This window comes from Anopheles coluzzii, chromosome 2, assembly GCF_943734685.1.
Source record: "Anopheles coluzzii chromosome 2, AcolN3, whole genome shotgun sequence".
Taxonomy (NCBI): Eukaryota; Metazoa; Arthropoda; class Insecta; order Diptera; family Culicidae; genus Anopheles; species Anopheles coluzzii.
Genome location: NC_064670.1, coordinates 24549351 through 24568267, shown reverse-complemented (window position 1 = coordinate 24568267; position 18917 = coordinate 24549351). Strand labels below are relative to the sequence as shown.

The 18917-nt window shown below is 46.2% G+C and overlaps 2 protein-coding genes across 2 annotated transcripts; both read right to left on the bottom strand.

Moving 5' to 3' along the window:
• Positions 1 to 8382: 8382 nt before the first annotated feature.
• On the bottom strand, positions 8383 to 10368 carry LOC120950504 (odorant receptor 22c). Its single transcript, XM_040368591.2, has 6 exons — positions 9961 to 10368; positions 9652 to 9838; positions 9208 to 9583; positions 9039 to 9137; positions 8817 to 8969; positions 8383 to 8751 (listed from the first exon to the last, which is right to left on the bottom strand). Exons 1-6 carry the CDS (start codon positions 10316 to 10318, stop codon positions 8701 to 8703), a joined length of 1224 nt encoding a protein of 407 aa, XP_040224525.2. The 5' UTR covers positions 10319 to 10368; the 3' UTR covers positions 8383 to 8700.
• Positions 10369 to 15540: 5172 nt separating this feature from the next.
• On the bottom strand, positions 15541 to 17937 carry LOC120953441 (odorant receptor 22c-like). Its single transcript, XM_040373354.2, has 6 exons — positions 17152 to 17937; positions 16867 to 17053; positions 16428 to 16803; positions 16255 to 16353; positions 16026 to 16178; positions 15541 to 15955 (listed from the first exon to the last, which is right to left on the bottom strand). Exons 1-6 carry the CDS (start codon positions 17510 to 17512, stop codon positions 15905 to 15907), a joined length of 1227 nt encoding a protein of 408 aa, XP_040229288.2. The 5' UTR covers positions 17513 to 17937; the 3' UTR covers positions 15541 to 15904.
• Between the last annotated feature and the right edge of the window lie 980 nt (positions 17938 to 18917).

Sequence of the window (18917 nt, the reverse complement as noted above, 5' to 3'; positions counted from 1 at the left end):
GAGGAGCAGAAAAACCTGTCTCGATCGTACACAATACAGGTTCACCGTTTACTGTGTATTGATGCGCCATACAAGGAAACCATCCTGCACGAGTGTCGTATGATATTTAGAAGGAATCAACGGCCACTGCTAAACGTATCGCTGGAAGCGCCAAAGAAATATAACTACCTGATGATACAGTTCCAGTTGCACTACAAATTTATAAAGTATCAACCGTTTCTGATCGACATTAAGGCAGAGGGATGTGAACTAATGCGTGATCGGAAGAATGACCCTACCCGTCGCTGGATGTACGGAGTGATGCAAGATTTGATGTCCAGTATAGTACATCCCTGTCCGTTTGGGGTATGTTTTATCTGAAGAAATGCAAACCGATTGTGTAATGCACGACTTTGAATTTCAGAATAGAACTTATAGTGGGCTGGTCTCGCTGAAGGAGGAATATGCACCGAGATCAGTCCCAGCCGGCGAGTACAGAATGGATGGAATATTTACATCCCAGACCAATGTAACGCTACTTTCAATGCAGCTGTTCTTTGAAGTTAGAAGAAAAGGTATTCTGAAATCAATGCTAGAGTGGTAAATAAATGGTACAAAAACGTTACGCACCAATGCGAAATAAAGATAGAAAGGGTGGATAACGGTTTGTCTTTTTGAAGTTAGCATGTCAGATATTTAAAAAAAAAAAGAAGCAGTTATCATCTGATAGTGTTCAAGACTAGTGCTCTCCAACATTTTAAGGTTCGCTGACCACATGGCTTTGAATATACACTAGCCGCATCCCACATCCATTGAGGCTACATACATTTTGTATACTTAGTTAAAAGTTTTTTTTTATCAAAAATATGTTTAAATCTTATTCTTGGCATGCTTGTTAGAAATCTTACATACAATTGTGGGAAATTGTTTTTCTAAAATAAATTCTTACGCGGACCACGACCGTTAACGCCACTTAGCACAGGTTGGAAAGAACTGTTCTAAACTATTCATGACGCTCATTTGAAGTTGTTAACAAATGGTACAATTTTCGAAGTCTATTTTTAAAGCTAAAGTATTCCCTGTTTTTTCTTGACTTCCTTCATTTATTGGTATAAGACAAGTAGTTATATAAATCTTAACTGGTTTATGTTATCACTACCTGAAGCGACGGTATATTATGATTTTTATTCCTTGAATAACTAGTTTGCCAGAGATAGCTTTACTAACACTTAAATAATAAGTAGTCAATTCATTACGTTTACAGCTCTTTTAGTAAACGAAAGTCGGTCAGGGAAAACGTATATTATTAACGAGAGAAACAATAACGGATAGAGCAGATGCGCCAAACGGAGTGTGAAAGAACATATTATGAGGTTATCAAAATCGCCAAAATAAAATAATATTATTTTACACTTAAACAAATGTCGTCGCCTGTAGCCTGCTCAACGAAAAAGCTTTCTGCCAAAGCTTGAACTACGTTTAGTAGTGACATCTAGTGTTGAGTAGTAAAACTACGTAACATGCAAAATAATGATTGGTCGACTGTAACGATAACATTTATTCGTTATTTTTACTTTATTTACACGCCGTAAATAAATAATGTAAAAAACTGCATTTTAAATTTCTTACTAACAATAATCGTTCGTTTGCTTATCAACGTATTAGCTTGCTTATCGGGCGTAGCTACCGTTTTACGGTCCAAATTACGAAGGAGTGTCCGAAACCGTAAGCAAACTTTGTTAATGAATTCTGTTCTAGCATGAGAGGTTTGAATCTGAAATATGCGTAAGCAGAAGTTTGATTGCGTAAATATGACGTATAATTTTACGAACATAAGTGGCTCTACTAACATTGCAGCCGGCCAAGGAAATGTGAAAAGAATTTGAATTAGCCTTAAAGAATTCCTTACAGCTAACAGCAAACAGTATCGGCTACAACTTTTTTACCAACAGCATCAACCACCGGTCAGCCAGGACCATCGTCCCAGTCGTCAGCAGTCGGTGCAGAGAGATTGGCCACTATGATGCAGCCAGCTACTACCGAAAACCCTGCGCATAATCAATAATAAATGCAACGACTAGCCTGCCTTGCCGCCAATACTGGCGGAAAAGATGTTTTCGACCGTGCAGTGTAATGAAAATTATAATGCACAAAATAGCAGCGGTACATGCAGCTTCACCATCCCGACTGCCTGCATCGAAGGAGTAGTTGTTTTTCCAGTGCTCGGTGTAGCGTTGCGGAATTTCAATAACGTTTGCTAGCTGGCGGGAAGGCCGAGCCGAACGGCTCGAGACGAGCAGAACGGCTTCAGAAGATGCAGATGCCGGGCAAGTTGGTGAAACAGTTTCCGGTAGGAAACTTTCCATCGCCGCAGGATAAACATACGCACGGGTACGCTGCTCCCTGCTAGGTGCTGCAGTTACCTCCAAATGCGCTAGACAACTTTGGCATGGATCCTTTGGAACAGCGGTTTCCGCATGAAGGTTAGATTAGATCAGCACTAGTCCAGCGCCTAGTTACAGTTATAAGGGGGAAAAGGGGCTGGATTTCTACGCAAACCCAACGACCTAAAGGCCGCAGCGTCCGGAAAGGTGTTGTGGGTGAAACGTTTGCTACATAACCTGAACAAGACCACAATTGGCCCCACCTAGACTCGAGGTCGGTCAGCTTGGAAACGGGACCGGGGGCGAATGTCCCCCAAAGGATGCACTCGCACAAGAGTGAATGTTTGTACATCCTTATGGTACCGGACGGGAAGGCAGCGCAGTAAAATGGTGCGGAAGACGGGAACGATCCGCATCTGCTGACCAGCATCTTCAACCGATTGCGTGCTGCCGTGCGACTGTTGTGGTAATATGTAAATTAGATTTTAAAATATAATAGATATGATGACACAGAATATTAAACACCGAACCAGCTTCACCGCTCGGCTTCCTTCGCCTTGGGCTCTTGGCAACCCTCCACCTGGGCCGTACTACCTCGTACAAGTCCCTTTGGTGCGTAGAATTGGCAGCAAGCGTCGAAGATAGCCCGTCGTTCAGTCCAACTACCGTAAACCCTTTGAACCAAGCAGCGTAGTACACAAGCTTGCATGGTGAAGCGCGATTCTCGTAAAAGGAATAAAACGCTCACCGTCCAAAGCCCTTTGATGAGAAAGGCTGGCAATGTTTGCTAATTATATTGAGCTCAATTATAGAAACTCCTTCCGTGGCGACACGGGGTACGTGCTGGAAGTGGAGGCAAAGAATAGAATGTAAATTGAATCATACTTACTCTTTGGGGATGTTTGTGTACAGGCAAAAGTTGACCCAAACAAACAACAAGGTGAAGCATATGCAGGCAGTGATTCGGATGAATGAAGTGACTTTTTGTGTGATACAATGAAGGGATTTACATTTTATATCGTCTTCAGTTCTGTAAAGATGGAACAAAGCATCTAGTTTCTATTATAACTTATTTTACATGACGTTTTTTTTACAATTTGCCGTTTTATCTTCCGATCTTTCCGAGTAAGTCCGAATAATTAATGAAATAATAATGATTCGTTTTTAACTCATAATTCATAATTGGAACGTCGGAAGTGCCAAACAACTATGCTAAATGTAACGTTTTACGTTAACCGCTTCAGAAATAGAACAATCTTTGCATTTGGCATCGAATGTTGTCTAATGATTGGAATGTTACAGCAATGTTTCATAAATGAAAAAGGATTGATACGTGGGATTTGTAGAAGCAAACCATATTAAATTAATGACGAATTGAAATACCGATCGCTTGGTGTATAAATAAAACATCATCCTTCAGTTCAACAAATTATTCCTAAACACTGAAATTTAATTTGCTGTTCTTCTTCTTCTTTTTGGCACAACAACCGCTGGCGGTCAAGGCCTGCCTGTACCCACTCTCGCCAACTTCATCCTTTTTATATACCATTTCTTAAAATTGTTCGATCGGCAAATGTGGATAGCACTGCTCCAGGATATTGGCCAGCGTCACCAGCGTCACATTATACAACGGTTTATCTCACAGTGCGCATCCCCTTCGTCACAGCATCTTTCCATTTGGACAGCTTCCGTTCAGCTGACCAGGGCTACCGGAAGTTTTAATTAAAAAAGAACCACCACCATAAAACGCACCATGCTTCATTCCGGAGACTCCTGACGGCATGTCCGGCGGTGCTGGTACGAGCACCGCTCTGGGAATGTTTGTCGTTGATGTATCTATTTACTTACGCCAGAGCTATACTAGTCCGTATGCTCGTGTTTGCGTACGTTTGTGTATGTGTGTGTGCAATGGCCGACAGTGTACGCACAGTGGCACCGAGACATGGTAGGATGAGGTTCTTCCTAATTTTGGGCCCCACTCGCAACTCCCAGCCGTCCATCATTCCGGCCGGTGCACCGTTGCCGGCTACCTTTTTACGGTGTGGCCGTGGAGCCTACGGTAACAGGGTTGGCCCGCTGGCCATCCTTGTTGACTCCCGGAGGTTTCATTCTGTGATAATGAAATTAATTAAAATCACTTTACCCCATCTTGCCGGGACCGGAAGATCGTGCGGTCGAGTCGAGCTCGGCAGAGGATCCGGTTCCGATAAAGCGGAAAAGGATAAATGGAGTGTTTGCTTGAGGGGGGTGAAGTGTTGCCGTGCCTCGTCGACCGACGACCGTAGGATGGTTTGGACCAGCCAGCCAGCTGAATTGACGGCCGGTACCGAGGTCCTGCTGCCTTCTCGAGAGAGAGAGAGAGAGGCCCTTGGTGACCATTCAAAATTGAAGAATTTTTGGGTACGACGTGATTGAGTAAATGGCTGCCAGTGTTCGGCGGCGGTGGTGGTGGTGAAGAATTGAGACGATTTGATGACCGGGATCGAATGGTGAGGATAAAGGTTTTGGTTTTATTGCCTTCTGGGAATGTTATGCTATTGGTTGCTGAACACATTCATGGGATAGATAGAGAATTTTAAATTGTTGCCATAAAGGTTAAACTTACTAAAGATCATACCAGAGACCATTGTTTTGCATGCTTTGGTGAAATAAAGATCAAAGTGGGCAAAAGTGATGTAAGGGTATAGTTCCTTTAATTGTTAGTGTATTAAGCTTACTTGATGTCCTGATGTCTACATGACAGAAGAGTTTCAAAACCCCAAACAAATAAACTATACATCTTGGATTTTGGAGATCTGTGAAATGAATGTCAACATTTTGATGCTTCATTCACATTTGCGAAGTTTGATCCTTGAGTCTGATTGGGAATTAAACATCGATGCTATAAAGTCGGGAGTCAACGCCGTTCCAGCCTTCCAGCCATGAAGTAACCATGATTTACGACCTCACAACAATGTGCCTGTGCACCAAACTGTCGAGCTTTGGTCGCATTTCGTCGTCGTTAGTTGGAGCACAGTGTCTGAAGCATCCGATTACATTTCAGCAATGGCGGCGTCAGGAGTGTCGTGTTTCAAACCTCCTACCGAACGCTGTCTCTACTCTACCAATCAATATGCATCGCTTCGGGTTTCACGGCGAGCAAACACAGCCGACGAAGAGCATCTTGGGTGTGTTTAATTAAATTACTTTACGCCCCCCTCCACCCAGAATGCTCAAGTTCTTGCTCGGCCTCGCCCCAGAAGCAATTAAAAACGGTATTGAACGGTCTCGGCCTCACGGCCGCACACAGTTCGACGGGCATGCACTTCCTGCCGATCGAGAACGTGTTGCATGTCTGCAGCTGCACCTGTTCCAGCGCCCACCTTCCCGGGGAGTTGTTGGAATTGATGCCTATTTAACGTCTCTCCCGTACTGGCCAGCAGCCAGCCTGTGGTTGCTGCTGTTTTGATGAATTTATGAATTTATTTATATGATAATCAGGTATGAATATTTATTCCTTTATCCATTTTACGGCTCAGTTATGATTGTTATTGCCAGGATTCGGACTCCCGGACTGCTGATTCCGGGGTGGACTCCCGGGAGCCCGGACGTCAACATAATTCATCATCTTGCATTTCCAGTGTGCGCGCGTACGCACGGTTACGCTTGCGGTACAACCAAACCCAAACGGGCCGATCCAAGGGCCCCAAGTGCAAAAGGGTGCGGTAGTTGAAGGATATGTGTGGCATCTGTTTCTTGGAAGTGTTTGTGTGCACGCGGTTTGTTTTGGGGCACGCACGTGTCGCCACGCGGCCGTGTGGTACGGGAGGTGTAGGTGCTAGTAGCGAAGTGGCATAGAGGTCATAGAAGCGAGAGTCAAAAGATCCTGTCGCCCGGTGGCGTGATTGATGGTCGGCTCAGTAAATATCGGGCCCTGAAAGCAAACAAGGCATTTCCTTTGTGAGGTGAAGCGATACACACACACATGTACACACTACTGGACACTCACTCAATCTTGCGCATACACTGTGTGAAGCAAGAGGACAACCCTGGTGCGTCCCGGAGGCAGCGGCACATTCCCACACGGCCACCGGGTGGAGATTAACGGAAACATGAAATATTTATATGGTTCGCTGGTCAGCGGAATATGCAGCCCATACGCTTTGTGTGCCGGGCCCCATTAGCGTCGCAGGCGGGAGAGCCACGGACTGGCCACACTTATCATGGCCGCTATTAACAATTTACACACGCGCGCGTCGCTCCCTGCCGGTTTTGCTGCTGACTCGGCGAACACCCCGGAACTGGTGCCGCAGCTTTGTAGCGTAAGCAGTGCCGTAACTTACCGATGGATTATCGTCTTAGCAAATCAGGGATGCACTGGACCGGCTCTACCTACCCCCTTCCCTGTCCCCCTCGCTCCTGCATTACTGCCCCTGCAGGGTCAGACATTGTGATGCATCTTTGGAAGCATTGCGGTACTCTGGGGGTGGCCGATGGGATGGAGAATTTACAGTCGGCGTGCACTACCGGGAGCTTAAGATGTCGACCGGTGCTCAGCAGTGTCGAACAAATTGCAACAAAAGATTATCGGTGACAGGATCGCTGCGACAGGGTGGTGCTGGTGTACAGCAAACACAGAGAGAATGAGAGAGTAAGAGAGAGAACTATCAGGGATGGCAGTAATTGGCTGGATGCCGGTAGACCGAGAAGAATGATTGCACCTAATGAATATGAACCACTCGACGGGGGGTTGCGAGAGGTTGAGCGGACTGGGTGGTAGCAGGGATCCGAAGACAGATGGGCACTGGTTGTTCACTATTTTTTCGCCCTATCCCTATCCACATGCCCACAACGGTGTGAATAATCTTTCAACAAGCGGTTGTTGTTCTAGCTCGGATGCACCGGCACGGGAACAGGGGGCAGGAATTTAAGGATTAAACATGGTTTGCATAAATTACCGCTGGTTAACATTGTTCGGTGTTTGCTTTGTTTTATGGGTGAATGGAAAAGGATACAAACAAAAACACATAAACTGAAGAGTAAATTCAATAATGTGCAGCATTCAATTAGCGTGAAAAGAAGATTTAGTTTATTAATTTAAAACAACTAAACAGTGTGTGCACTATGGTACCGATAAGCAACTGGGCTGATAGTGAGAGTTTTCTTGCTGAGCTTTTTCCACTCCTTTCCACTAAACCATAGCGTCAGCCAGCGTAAAGCACCCCGGCATGATGTATGTTTCCTTCCTAATGAATTTCTATTGTGGTGGAAATTAGTTGCGTTTAAAATCTGCAAAAGAAAGCGAGCAAAAAGCGAGCCCCGTCTACTGATCAAACCAATTACCGGGCTGCTGGGACCGGTTGGGTGGGAAAGAGGAACACTACAATAAAAGGCCGAACGGCGCGAACAGTCCTGTGCGTTCCGTCGGGTCGTCTGGTGAAGCGCCACCGTGGAGGAGGAAAAAAGGAATGCTGCAATCCCTCGACAATCCTCGTTTGATGCCGATTGCCAGGCTTTATGGTTTTATCTCCTTTTCCACATACTGCCCACGGAACGGAGGGCTAGCCGTGTGATGCTGCTCAGCGGCCGTGGTACTGGCGCTCGATTTTGCATAGATAATTATCTTCTTTTATTAGACTCATTAAGGCATATAATTAAAATCTTTTGTCCGATGCCGTTCCCAACTACTTTATGGCGATGGGAGCGTGGTTTTGCGTGCGTATGCAATGCTAATGTATGTCGTAATCATGCTCGAGGAGAAGTTGTGAGGGGTGGGGGGTGGGAGGATGGGAGAGTATAATCGGAGCTTATTTTTAGTACCACGGACTTTTTTCCTTCTTGTGCTCTGCAATATACTAACGTTATTTGTGCGCTTAGTAGATTGTCATTCCCGGTAGATGGTAGATGAAAGATGAATAAAGAATGGACCTATGAATGATGGTATGTGCAAAGCGCGTAATTGTTACTCAGGCAAAAGCGTCACAAAGGTTAGAAAATGGTGAGGCAGCTGCTGGGGACAATACGAACAATGGGTGCCGTATAGACATTCAGCTAAGCTCTGAAGTTAGATCTAGAGCTTTGAGCATCATACGCTTGTGTGATTGCAGGGAACAGTAATGCTATAAAGATGCGTGTGTGAAGAATTTTTATTTTTTTTGGCGATCACGTGAGATAATTTCAAATGTTAACATTCGTTATAGTAACATTGGGCAGATCTAAATGTTTGTACCTAACAGGTTCTTGGTATATTAAGCAATGAAAATATTGAGCTAGTTGTATCCTTTCAGCTTCTAAGCATTCTAAATATTTCAGTTGTGCTTAATGTCATCATTATTGTTGCTGTTGCTGACACGTTTTCCTACAAAAACGACTTCATCAACGTGATGTATGACATAGCTGAGCGTACGATCTGCAACGAAAAGGCAAACGGTGTATTGCACAAGTCTTTAAACAGCATTCTATCCATGGATTTACCACCGAGAAGGTAGCCATCGACGTTTGAAAAAACGGTACGTCCACATTGCATCCATACTTCGCCCGTACCATCATCATCTGGACGAGGTGTCGGGTGTTACGATCGAACCGATACCACGGGAAACCGTAGGCCACTGTTTGGATGGCTTCACTCTGAAACGAATGGAAAATAGAAATCGGCACTGGCTCCAGTTGGTTGCAATTTTAAACTACAGCTCGTACCGAATCTCGCACAATCGTGCCACTGTACGAGTACATAAAAAGCAACATCAGCACTGTAAACGTGTACGGCATGTAGGTGAGCTTGTTGATTCCTTCGGCCTGCAGGCGGTAGTGAAAACAGTAAGTGAAAACAGGATACATTCGGCTTGCCGGTGAGTTCCGCACTCACTAGAAACATTGCCATGCTTATAACACATATCATGAACGCCGCACAGATGTGCACGATCAGAATCGTTGGGGTGAATGCGTGGCGTACTTCCGACACGACGTCAATAATCGTCTGATGGCGCTTGTTGATGCGCCTCAGCTCGAGATTGATGCGAAGCGTTTCAGCAGCGGAGCTTTTCAGCGTGTTCTTGTCTACCGTTTCGGCGAGTGCTTCCAACTCCAGCCGGATCGCTTGAAACTGGCCTTGAAGGTAGAAGCAAACTCCACTGAACAATGTGTCACTGCTCGTCATGGCAGTGACGGTAGGTGCCGAGGCGTAGTTCAGGAAAATTGTCGTCAATATAAAGAGCGTAGGATCTTGCGAGTCATAGGGCAGCCTGCAGAAACAAACAAAAACTTGTGCGCATAGGTAGGTGGTAGTTTTGGCATTGTGACATCTACTTACACAACTTTGAACGGTAAAAGCTTCACAAGAGGATACTGGCCCTGGAACCAGTTGTAAGCCATCATAACGTACGGTATGATGCCATACAGTATCGCAGTGATGAAACTTGAATGGAAAAGAACTTTAGTTAACGTTTGATCTCGGGCCGTGATCCGATTCGTGTAGCCAGTTTCACGCGGATGTTCATCTGTGAGGCAAGAAAAGAAGAGGAAAACAATTGCATTACTGAAAGTGGACTATTCAAAAAATCATTTCGAATTTTAACTGTTACAAAAGTGTTCATATGGTGCAACGTTCGCTGTTACTTACTCTTAATTAAATAGACGACACTGTTTAGAGCGCTTTCAATTTTATGCTCGTTCCTAAGAAACCAGCACATACGCAATAAGCCAGAAAATCTGGCAACAGTTGGGCAAATGCTTTCGATCGTTTCGATCAGACTACCGTTCCGATACGCGTACAGGCAGTACCGAAACTCGCCCACTATGCAGATGGCAAGCGTGATCAGATTGACGGCGATGAGAACCTTCACATACCAGCGACGTGTGAGCCGATCCGGTGGCCAACAGCCGAAGATGAGCAGGATCTTACGCTGGAACTTGAACATGCCGCAGTCTTCGGGCGTTTGAGGGCGAGCGTCCGTAACTGGAGCAACGGTAATAATCATTGCTCACTGAAGGTTGGTACACTTATATGGGGTAAGCAATTCAACGAGCCTATTTTATGTGGCGATTTAGAAGAATGGACAGTTTATATAATAACCATAAATAAATAAATTTATATGTAGAAATAATTCAAGTGTGCATTATTAAAGCCTGTGCAATTTGGTGAGAAAGCAGGCAGATGTAGAACAATCAATACTAATCGGCCTTAGCTTGAGGTTTTGGATTTTCAGCCCACTTGGGAGTAATGCCGTATCTTTATCCTTCCCATCCAGCAAATGACTTCAAGAGTATGCGATTATCAGTGCAGTTGTTTAATCAGCATGGTATAGGGCTTTGTGCTACACTTCTTTTCCTAAATATCTCTGCTGAATCAGCTTGCCCAGCAGTGATTGCAGGCGCACCACGGCAACCTTCTAACACGGTTCTGCAATGTTCGCGTCGATGATTTCCAAGCGTACCTAATGCAAATACGGTAACGCTTACTAGCAAGCTCCAAGGCGAAGTTCAAACCAGGAAACTGGTGCCCTAGCACGAAAGTTTCATGTTTTACTTACTTACGTCAACCCTCCGCACATAGCACCGCCGGGTTCTGGAGCAGAACTCTATCGTTGAGGAAATTTTTCCAGCAAATGGGGCTGAAACATCTCGGCAAGTTCAATATTTGTACAGCTGTGTGCAGTGCTGGAAATGGTGGCCACCGATCCGTGGTTCTGTGGGTTTACGCTTTACGCTTGTTAAAAAAAAAAGCTACTGCAGCGAAGCTTCCGGTTGTTTGGTTCTATTTCCATTACAGCCGGTAGAAACTGGAAGGAATTGGCTATGTTTCGATTAAAATTGTGACAGATTGAGCAGTTACGCGTGTTCGACTTTCTAGAGCCGTGATGTGAATGGCGCACAATTAAATTGCAGCAATGCAAGCGAAACAGTTTCGCAAGCATTCTATCAATCATCAGCATTCATCAATCAATTAGGTTTCTGTGCTTGAGCGGCGGGTGAATGCTGCACCATGGAGGTAGTAATTCCGGGCGAAAGATTAATGGCAGCTTAAGAAACATGGGGGTAAATAGAACAAAAACAAAACACAAAAATACACGCACAAGCTGACATTGTTCGGTGCACGGTAATTCGTTTGTTTAATGAGCGTTAGATTGATCGGTTTTGTTGTTGATTAGTGTGTGTGTGAGAGAGAGAGTGGGGAACAATTTCGCAGCAAGCGATGTTACATATTCATGAGCTCCAAATTTGCATTTGAAAGAACACCTGAAGCATGTGTGAGGATGAGTGCTGCTCGGGTGTTTCAAGATGGTGTGTTTAAGCACTAAAAAAAGCACTTCTATGGCCGTGATACATCATGCATGTGCCTTGCTTAATGACATCAGAATAAGGCTTTATAAAATATTGAAGATGAAATGTAAATTACAAGAAATTGGCTCGTTTTTTCTGTAGACTTGAGTGATGTTTAATGAGGATTGCATATAATTAGGAAGCCGTAGCAAAGGTACGCGTCTATCCTGCGCGCCTGAAATTATGCAACATTTGATACATTACAGTACTAATATCAGTTTCTGACGAGTAGTATGAGTACGATCCGTAAGTAATTTCTCAACTTCCAGCAAATCTGCTAACCAGCTGCATATAAAGCGACTCATTTGCTCCCTACCACGTGCGAGCTGCGTTCGATGTAAGCTACAGAGCAAGCATGCGATTTTGCATCGCAAAATTCACCGCACGCGAGTAGCGTCTTCCCGCATCGGGCATGAAGTTAGTGCCGCTGGATGGAATGAAGCTGGATGTTGATTAATTTATTTCCCGGATTCCTCGTGCCCTCGTGCTGGGCTCATAATTAATCAAAGGCAATCCGATTTTAATCATGCGACACGAACCCAACGGCAGCGGGCGACTCACTTGCTCGTGTGTGTGTGGCGGATGAGTGTGCACGCGCAAGAGAAAGCACATTTCGCCGGAAGGACACTGGCGATGTTATTTTATTACCCAAGAGAGTGCTCACAGTGTGCCCACGGTCAATACCGACGCGGTCCGGTTACATGGTAGTGCCCCCGTGCCAGAATGGCTGTGAAAGGACCGGATTGGTGTTCTTGGTGGACTGAAAGCGGCGAGAAAGCAGTCTTGAAGGTTGGTTGGCGATGAGCCTTAGTCGTTTGGATTCAGTATTCAGTACGGGTGGATGGGTCTGCTGGTCAGGTTCGGATAATTGAAACTGGACAACCGGTAGTAAAAACTCATTTCGCCACACAGCCGCACACACACATTAAAGATGCTGGAAGATGCTCCTACACTGCAAATGATAAAAATGGAACACAGCTTCGAGCCGTCCAGCCCCAAACGGAACAGTGTTTTTGTGCCGTTGATATTCAATTTCCAACTACTTGGGAGTAGCGTTTTCTTGTGTCATCTGAGAGAGGGGGAGAGCAAAGATAGAAGTTCGAAGGAGGTGTTTTTTGGGTTTCTGTTTCGGCTGTAGGTCGTCGTACCACGTGGAGCGATCGTGTATGGTTTTTGTGGAATAGTATTTTCTTTTGCTTTCGATTCTAGGCTTTTCTTCCAAGCAGTTTCTGCGATCTGGGAGTGGTGCGAGCAGTCGCAGAGGCTTGATTCTATGTTATGCTCTGTTCGATTGAACTACATTCATCTTCAATGACCCACTCTGTGATTACTGCTTCATCAACTGTTCAGGTCGGGCGCTTTTTGCACCGTGTGCCGTGACACTCGGCATATGGTGACACCCGACTTTCCGCGAAGCTTAAGCACACGCTGTTTGTCGGTTAAATATATGCACATTTATTTGCCACGCCAAGCGGGCAAAGCTTTTACCGTGGCGAAAGCCACGACCGTGGTGCGCGATCGTGAAGCCAAACTGGGGTTGGGGTGCCAGGACCTTCGGATGGTCGGGTGAGTCGTTGCCTCGTTTCGTGGCATCGACACCGTTCGCCACCGTATCATTATTTTCGCATCTCATCGAACCACCAACAGCTCGAGGAAGCGAGACGTTACCGACGTTATGGAGAGGGGTTTTGGCGAGACTAGAAAGTCATACGAAGGGTATGGAATAACATTCTAATGGTCCTCCCCGGCCCGCTTTCCGGTTCGATCTTAACGAGTTGTGGGAGCAGGCTCTCTTGCACCGCCCCGGAAGGATGCCTTGCCTCACGAGATGTAACCAGGGCGGCAAACGGAAATGGCGGTGTGCTCCGTTAATCTCCACCACCACCAGTGCTGCAGCAGGTTCGTCGGAGCGATACTGCGTGTTGCTTCGATTCAAAAAGAAGTGGTTCGTAATGGTGAATGAATGGCTGAAGATTTCTGGCACGTTGCGCAGCGTCTACCGCAACAAAGAACAGGACACTTTTCGCACCATTTGCAGACGGGGCGCGAAGGAAAGCGTATTTTATTGTAGAGTCAGAAGATGAAGGCAAACCAGCCCGCCAGCTCGGTGGGCAAACGTGCAAGAGCGATGATTTTATTTCTCTTCCTCGTGTTTTTCTTTCTTCCCTATTGCTCGCCCAACTGAAGGTGAAAGTTGTTTGACTTGTGTGGAAAGAGGTGTGGGCTCGCTCCGAAAGCTTTGCCAAAAGCTGGTGACGCGTGTAGTAGATATATGATTCTCATTAGCGTTCGTAAGAATGCACGGTGTGGTGTGGTGGTCTGTCTTCCCCCAGTCTATCGCCACCATATCGGGCGGTGGTTGGTGACGGAAACGATTTAGCTTTTTCATTCCGCGACCATCGAACACAACTTTGGCCATTTGAGAGGTTTTGCTGCTTGGTTTGGGTGCTGAAACTTTCCTTGATTAATGCGTCGAAGAAATGAAAGATGTTGCTTGATTCCACGAACCGGTGACCAGAAGGTGAGGAAATTGATGTGTATAGTTTTTCGAACGCTGTTTTCGATGTAGAATCATTTCGTATGGTGGAAGTAGGCTGCAAATGGGATGAAGAGAGCGTTTTATTGCACGGATGGTTTGGGCCGTTTTTACACGCAGTTGATTGCCTTTAATCGGGCATCAAAAGAAATGTTGAAGAAATGTTATCAACACTATTAAAAAAAACGCCTGCAAGTTTGCTATCCGCATTACAAAATCTCTTTATGTTGCTTCCACATCGTAACGTCCGGGAGTAAAGATGATGCTACCGCAGTAACCTCAATCTAATTTGCTCGAAAATATGCTTTGTGTAGGTAAGATTGGACGTTTAAAACCAATCACAACCAGAACAACAAATGGAAATTTCTTGTTTCTGGTGTAAGGAGTGTTTTCTAGCCCTTGCCCATTCTACCGAATAATTGATCCTGACCACTCGATGCACCGCGAAAACTAACAAGTCTCGCACCAATTTCGATTCCACTTTACAAACCGCAACCATAGTTGTGGGCCGCATTAGGATGGCCGGGTGTTTATTTTATAGCCCCACTTCAAAGCAGTAAAATGTTCCCGCTGCAAATTAGGTTTTCTTTGAGCGATGAAAAGCGAACGAACGAGATGTGGTAGGATAGTGTAGGAATAAGCTAACTGAGAGATTTCTTCACCACTTTATACCAGATGGCAGGAAAATTCCTTCAAACGATTGGGGTCGATGGGAGGGCCGGTTGGACGGTGCGCGATCGGAACTGAGCGGAACTCAATTTTCTAGCTGAACTGATTCAATTGTTGAGGTAATCTGGTTAAGTAGTGGCACCATATGTAGCGGTGAATGTTTTCCCATAAACAGGGGCAGGTGCGTTTTGCGTACAGACGATCAGGACGAAGTGAAAGGAGGAGGAGCTTTTTTCCATGTGGTTGTGTTAAATGGACAACCGCAACAGAAAGGCCTCCGGAGCGGGGTACTCCGGTTCGTACTTGTCGAGCAGCCTTCTTGGTATGCGGCTTGGTGCCTTCCTTTGTCGGGGCTTTGTGCACAATAACCGCAAGCGAAAATACTAGCATGCAAAACACCTCTTCACTCCAGGCTTTGGGGAAAGAATGGGGTTAAGTAGTTTTGTAAGTTAAACGAAAAATTTAACCAGCGTAATGTAGAGGAGTGTTCTTAAGATGTATATTGTTATGCCTCGAACAAGCATGCAGTAGGGTATACTATACTGTGCCGTGTGTTTATACTATTGGCATTTAGCGTACTTGTAGGGGAACCCTTTCTTACAGATGGACGTCCTTGTGAGCGATGGTAGCTCTAGATGAAAGCACTGAATGAAACAGGGAATGGGTGCCATTCAGTTTCTAGCAATTAACATCTTTTATTAGACTCATTAAGAAAGGCATAATTAACTTTCCACTGTGCCACGCGAGCAGTGGTTGCACGCTGTCGTCTCCAGTGTGTATGTGTGTGTGTGGCGTTTCACTAAAGTTCGCATGTGCATTCTGTGCTGCAGCACGTCATTGTGAAGTCGTAAAATGTGCACCAACGTACACCTCGATATGCTGAAAGTGTTGGTAGCAGGCTGATAGCATCAATGCCAAGGTGTGCCACTACCGGTAACCTACTTATGGCATAGATTTTTCAATTCTTCCTAAGCGACGAATACGATACGGTGAATGCAGTAATGATGAAACATCAAACCACAAACGTTGCCAAGCGAAGTTACAAAAAGGACTTCATCAGTGTGATGTACGATGAAGCTGTACGAACGATCTGCAATGAAAAGAGAAGTAGTGTAATTCGCGGTAGCCGTTTGTGCATCATCCCGGTTCACATGACGCACCGCCGAAAAGCTTGCCATCGAGGTTTCGAAGAAAGGCACATCAACGTTCGATCCGTACTGCGCCCTAATCATCATCATTTGTATAAGATGGCGAGTGTTGCGGTCGTACCGGTACCACGGGAAATCGTACGCTACCGTCTGCACGGCTTCACTCTGGGAAAAGGGAATTAGGAAACGCTCGATGGTAAAAGATTGCTGCTCGCAAGCTAGGCCTTTCGCACCACCGTACCGAATCGCGGATGATTGTGCCGCTGTACGAGTAGAGAAACAGTAACGTCAGCTCGGCAAACGCGTACGGCAGGTAGGTGAGCTTGTAGATTCCTTCCACCTGTATTGGAACGGGAGCAGGACCGTTTGCAAAGAACTTCAATGCGACTTCAATCACGCCAAAACTGCGCTTACCACAAGCATGGCGATGCACACGATGCACATGATGATCGCGGTGGCCGTGTAGACGAGCAGCACATTCGGCGTAAAGGCGGACCGCACCTCCGACACAAGGTCAATGATTGCCTGATGGCGCTTACTGATGCGTCTCAGCTCGAGATTGATGCGATGCGTTTCAGCTACGGAGCTTTTCAGCGTGTTCCTGTCTACCGTTTCGGCGAGTGCTTCCACCTCCAGCCGGATCGCTTGAAACTGACCGTAAATGTAGAGGCAAACTCCACTGAAGAGTGCATCGCTTCCCGACTGGGAGGTTATGGTGGGTGCCGAAGCGTAGTTCAGGAATAGTGTGGTTACGACAAAGTGAAAAAGGTTCTGGGAGTCAAAGGGCAAGCTACAACAGATGTGGGAATGTTTGAAAAATGGTTGCAAGAATAGGACTCCACAAGTAACTTACGCCAACTTAAACGGCAGAAGCTTGACGAGCGGCCTCTGTCCCTGGACCCAATTGTAGATCATGATAAAAAAGGGTGTAACTCCGTAGAGACATGCGGCAAAAAACATCATCAGAAATAGGTAGAAGGTAAACTGTTGCCCCAGCGTTGTCAGCTGTTTGGTGATGGTGTGCTCCCGCGGATGCTCGTCTGAATTTGGAAACGCAGCATTAGCTCCCTGGTCTTTGGATGACGCTTTCTAATCTGTTGCTCCAATTGCATATGTGCAGGCGTGACAGTCAGCTTACCTTGCAGCGTCTTGCTGATGTTGTTCAGCACGCGGTGGATTTTCTCCTCATTAGCAAGATAAAACACCATCCGTAGGAAGCCCGATATTCGCGCCACCGTTGGGCAGATGCTTTCGATCGATTCGCTCAGGTCGCCCTCCTGGTAAGCGTACAGCCCGTGCAGAAACTCACCCACCATGCAGATGGCAAGCGTTGCCAGATTGATGGCAATCAGCACCTTCACATACCACGAGCGCACCAACCGATCCGCTGGCCAGACTCCAAAGATGAGCAGGATCTTACGCTGCAGCTTGAAGATGTCCCACTGTGGCGTAGTTTCCGCGTCCCGTGGATTAGAAGCTGCAGCACCAAACGACACCATGGCGTATGCAAATGTGGCTGATCCACCGGAACTCGTCCATTTTATAAGGGATGAGCGTCCCTAGCAACGGTTGAGGAATGGTTAGGCCAAAACATTACCGAGTGTGTGAAAAAGTGCCATTTTTGCAATTTGCCTAACTTGATTGACAGTTCAAGAGGATTCCGATTAATCGAAGCGTGTGGTTAAGCTGTTCGCAGGGAAGAGGGTTTCACGGACCCAGAAAGTCGTGGGAAAAGGGATCATAAAGAGCAAAGCGCACGCCGAGTGGCGTGTGTGGGACTGATAAACAGTTTGGTGAAGAAGCCTGCCTAAAAACCCTGTTTGAAAATCTGCTGTAATAATAACTAACACGTTAGCGCGTTGCGTCTGTTCATCAAACCACATTAAGAATCAGGCTCTGCTGCTGCTGCTCCCACACTGCACACCGTCTTCCCCGTACGCGCAGCCTAATGACGGGAAGCAATTTAATTGATTTGAGCTCTTTACAGTGAAACCACAAAACTGCTGACTAATAAATGCGAACGCTTTTAACAACTCTGGTTTGGCAGGGCTGGTGCGGGTTCCGGGAGCGCCACCAGGGCTGTGTCACCCGTGGCTGCTAAGAATTCCAGCTTCACGACCTTTCGTGCCCGTAGCGCAAGCCGCATGGGAAAGCCCGTTCCATGCGTGTGCCGTTTGTGGTGTAGCTTTCGTAGCGCCAACCACTAACGAGACGCACGGGTGGAGCAGTAGTAGGATGTACCATGTCACAGGCAAAACCAGGGCGGGCAACCACAACTAGGGGGGGGGGGGACACACACCCTGTTTAATCGATTCCTGAGGTTTCCGTGGTCTACACTTAATGAAAGCATGGACCGACAACTTATGCGCGGTTCAAAATTTCGCGTTCGCCGAAACACGATGTAAGGGTTTTTGGGGGAAACCCCCTGAACGGAAGCACGATGCTGCGTGAAAGTGTTGGAATTCAGACAGCCGTGGGGTAATGTATTGGATTTTGCTAACGTAAATTCAATTTACCAAACAAACTTATACCAACGGCCGGTGTGTTCGCTCGACTCACCAAGGGTAAAAGCACGGGAAAGCGATCAGTAGCTTCGAACCGGACTAAAGATGAACGAAGCATCGCTCCCGGTGCGCTTCGTTCACATTTAGCTCCATTGATATAATATTCATCGTAAGTTGTTCAACACACACACACACACACACACACACACACGAACCCTGGTACAGGATGGATGCATCGTATACTGCTCACGGCACGGTAGGCCAGGAGTTTTGCAAAATTCCCTTCGGCAATGGTCAACAAAACGCGTGGAACCGGCCCACGCACCAGGCTCGGCTTTCCGCTCTGTTTGCTACTGCAATTAATCAATTGCTCAATCAGATGTAAATTAATAGCTGGAAA

Coding starts and splice junctions, on each gene's coding strand:
- LOC120950504 (XM_040368591.2), bottom strand. CDS start 10,318: ATGATTATTACCGTTGCTCCAGTTACGGACGCTCGCCCTCAAACGCCC. Junction 9,584..9,651: donor CTTTTACCGTTCAAAGTTGT/GTAAGTAGATGT, acceptor TTGTTTCTGCAG/GCTGCCCTATGACTCGCAAG. Junction 8,970..9,038: donor GCACGATTGTGCGAGATTCG/GTACGAGCTGTA, acceptor CATTCGTTTCAG/AGTGAAGCCATCCAAACAGT.
- LOC120953441 (XM_040373354.2), bottom strand. CDS start 17,512: ATGGTGTCGTTTGGTGCTGCAGCTTCTAATCCACGGGACGCGGAAACT. Junction 17,054..17,151: donor CATCAGCAAGACGCTGCAAG/GTAAGCTGACTG, acceptor TTCCAAATTCAG/ACGAGCATCCGCGGGAGCAC. Junction 15,956..16,025: donor CGATGGCAAGCTTTTCGGCG/GTGCGTCATGTG, acceptor TTTTCATTGCAG/ATCGTTCGTACAGCTTCATC.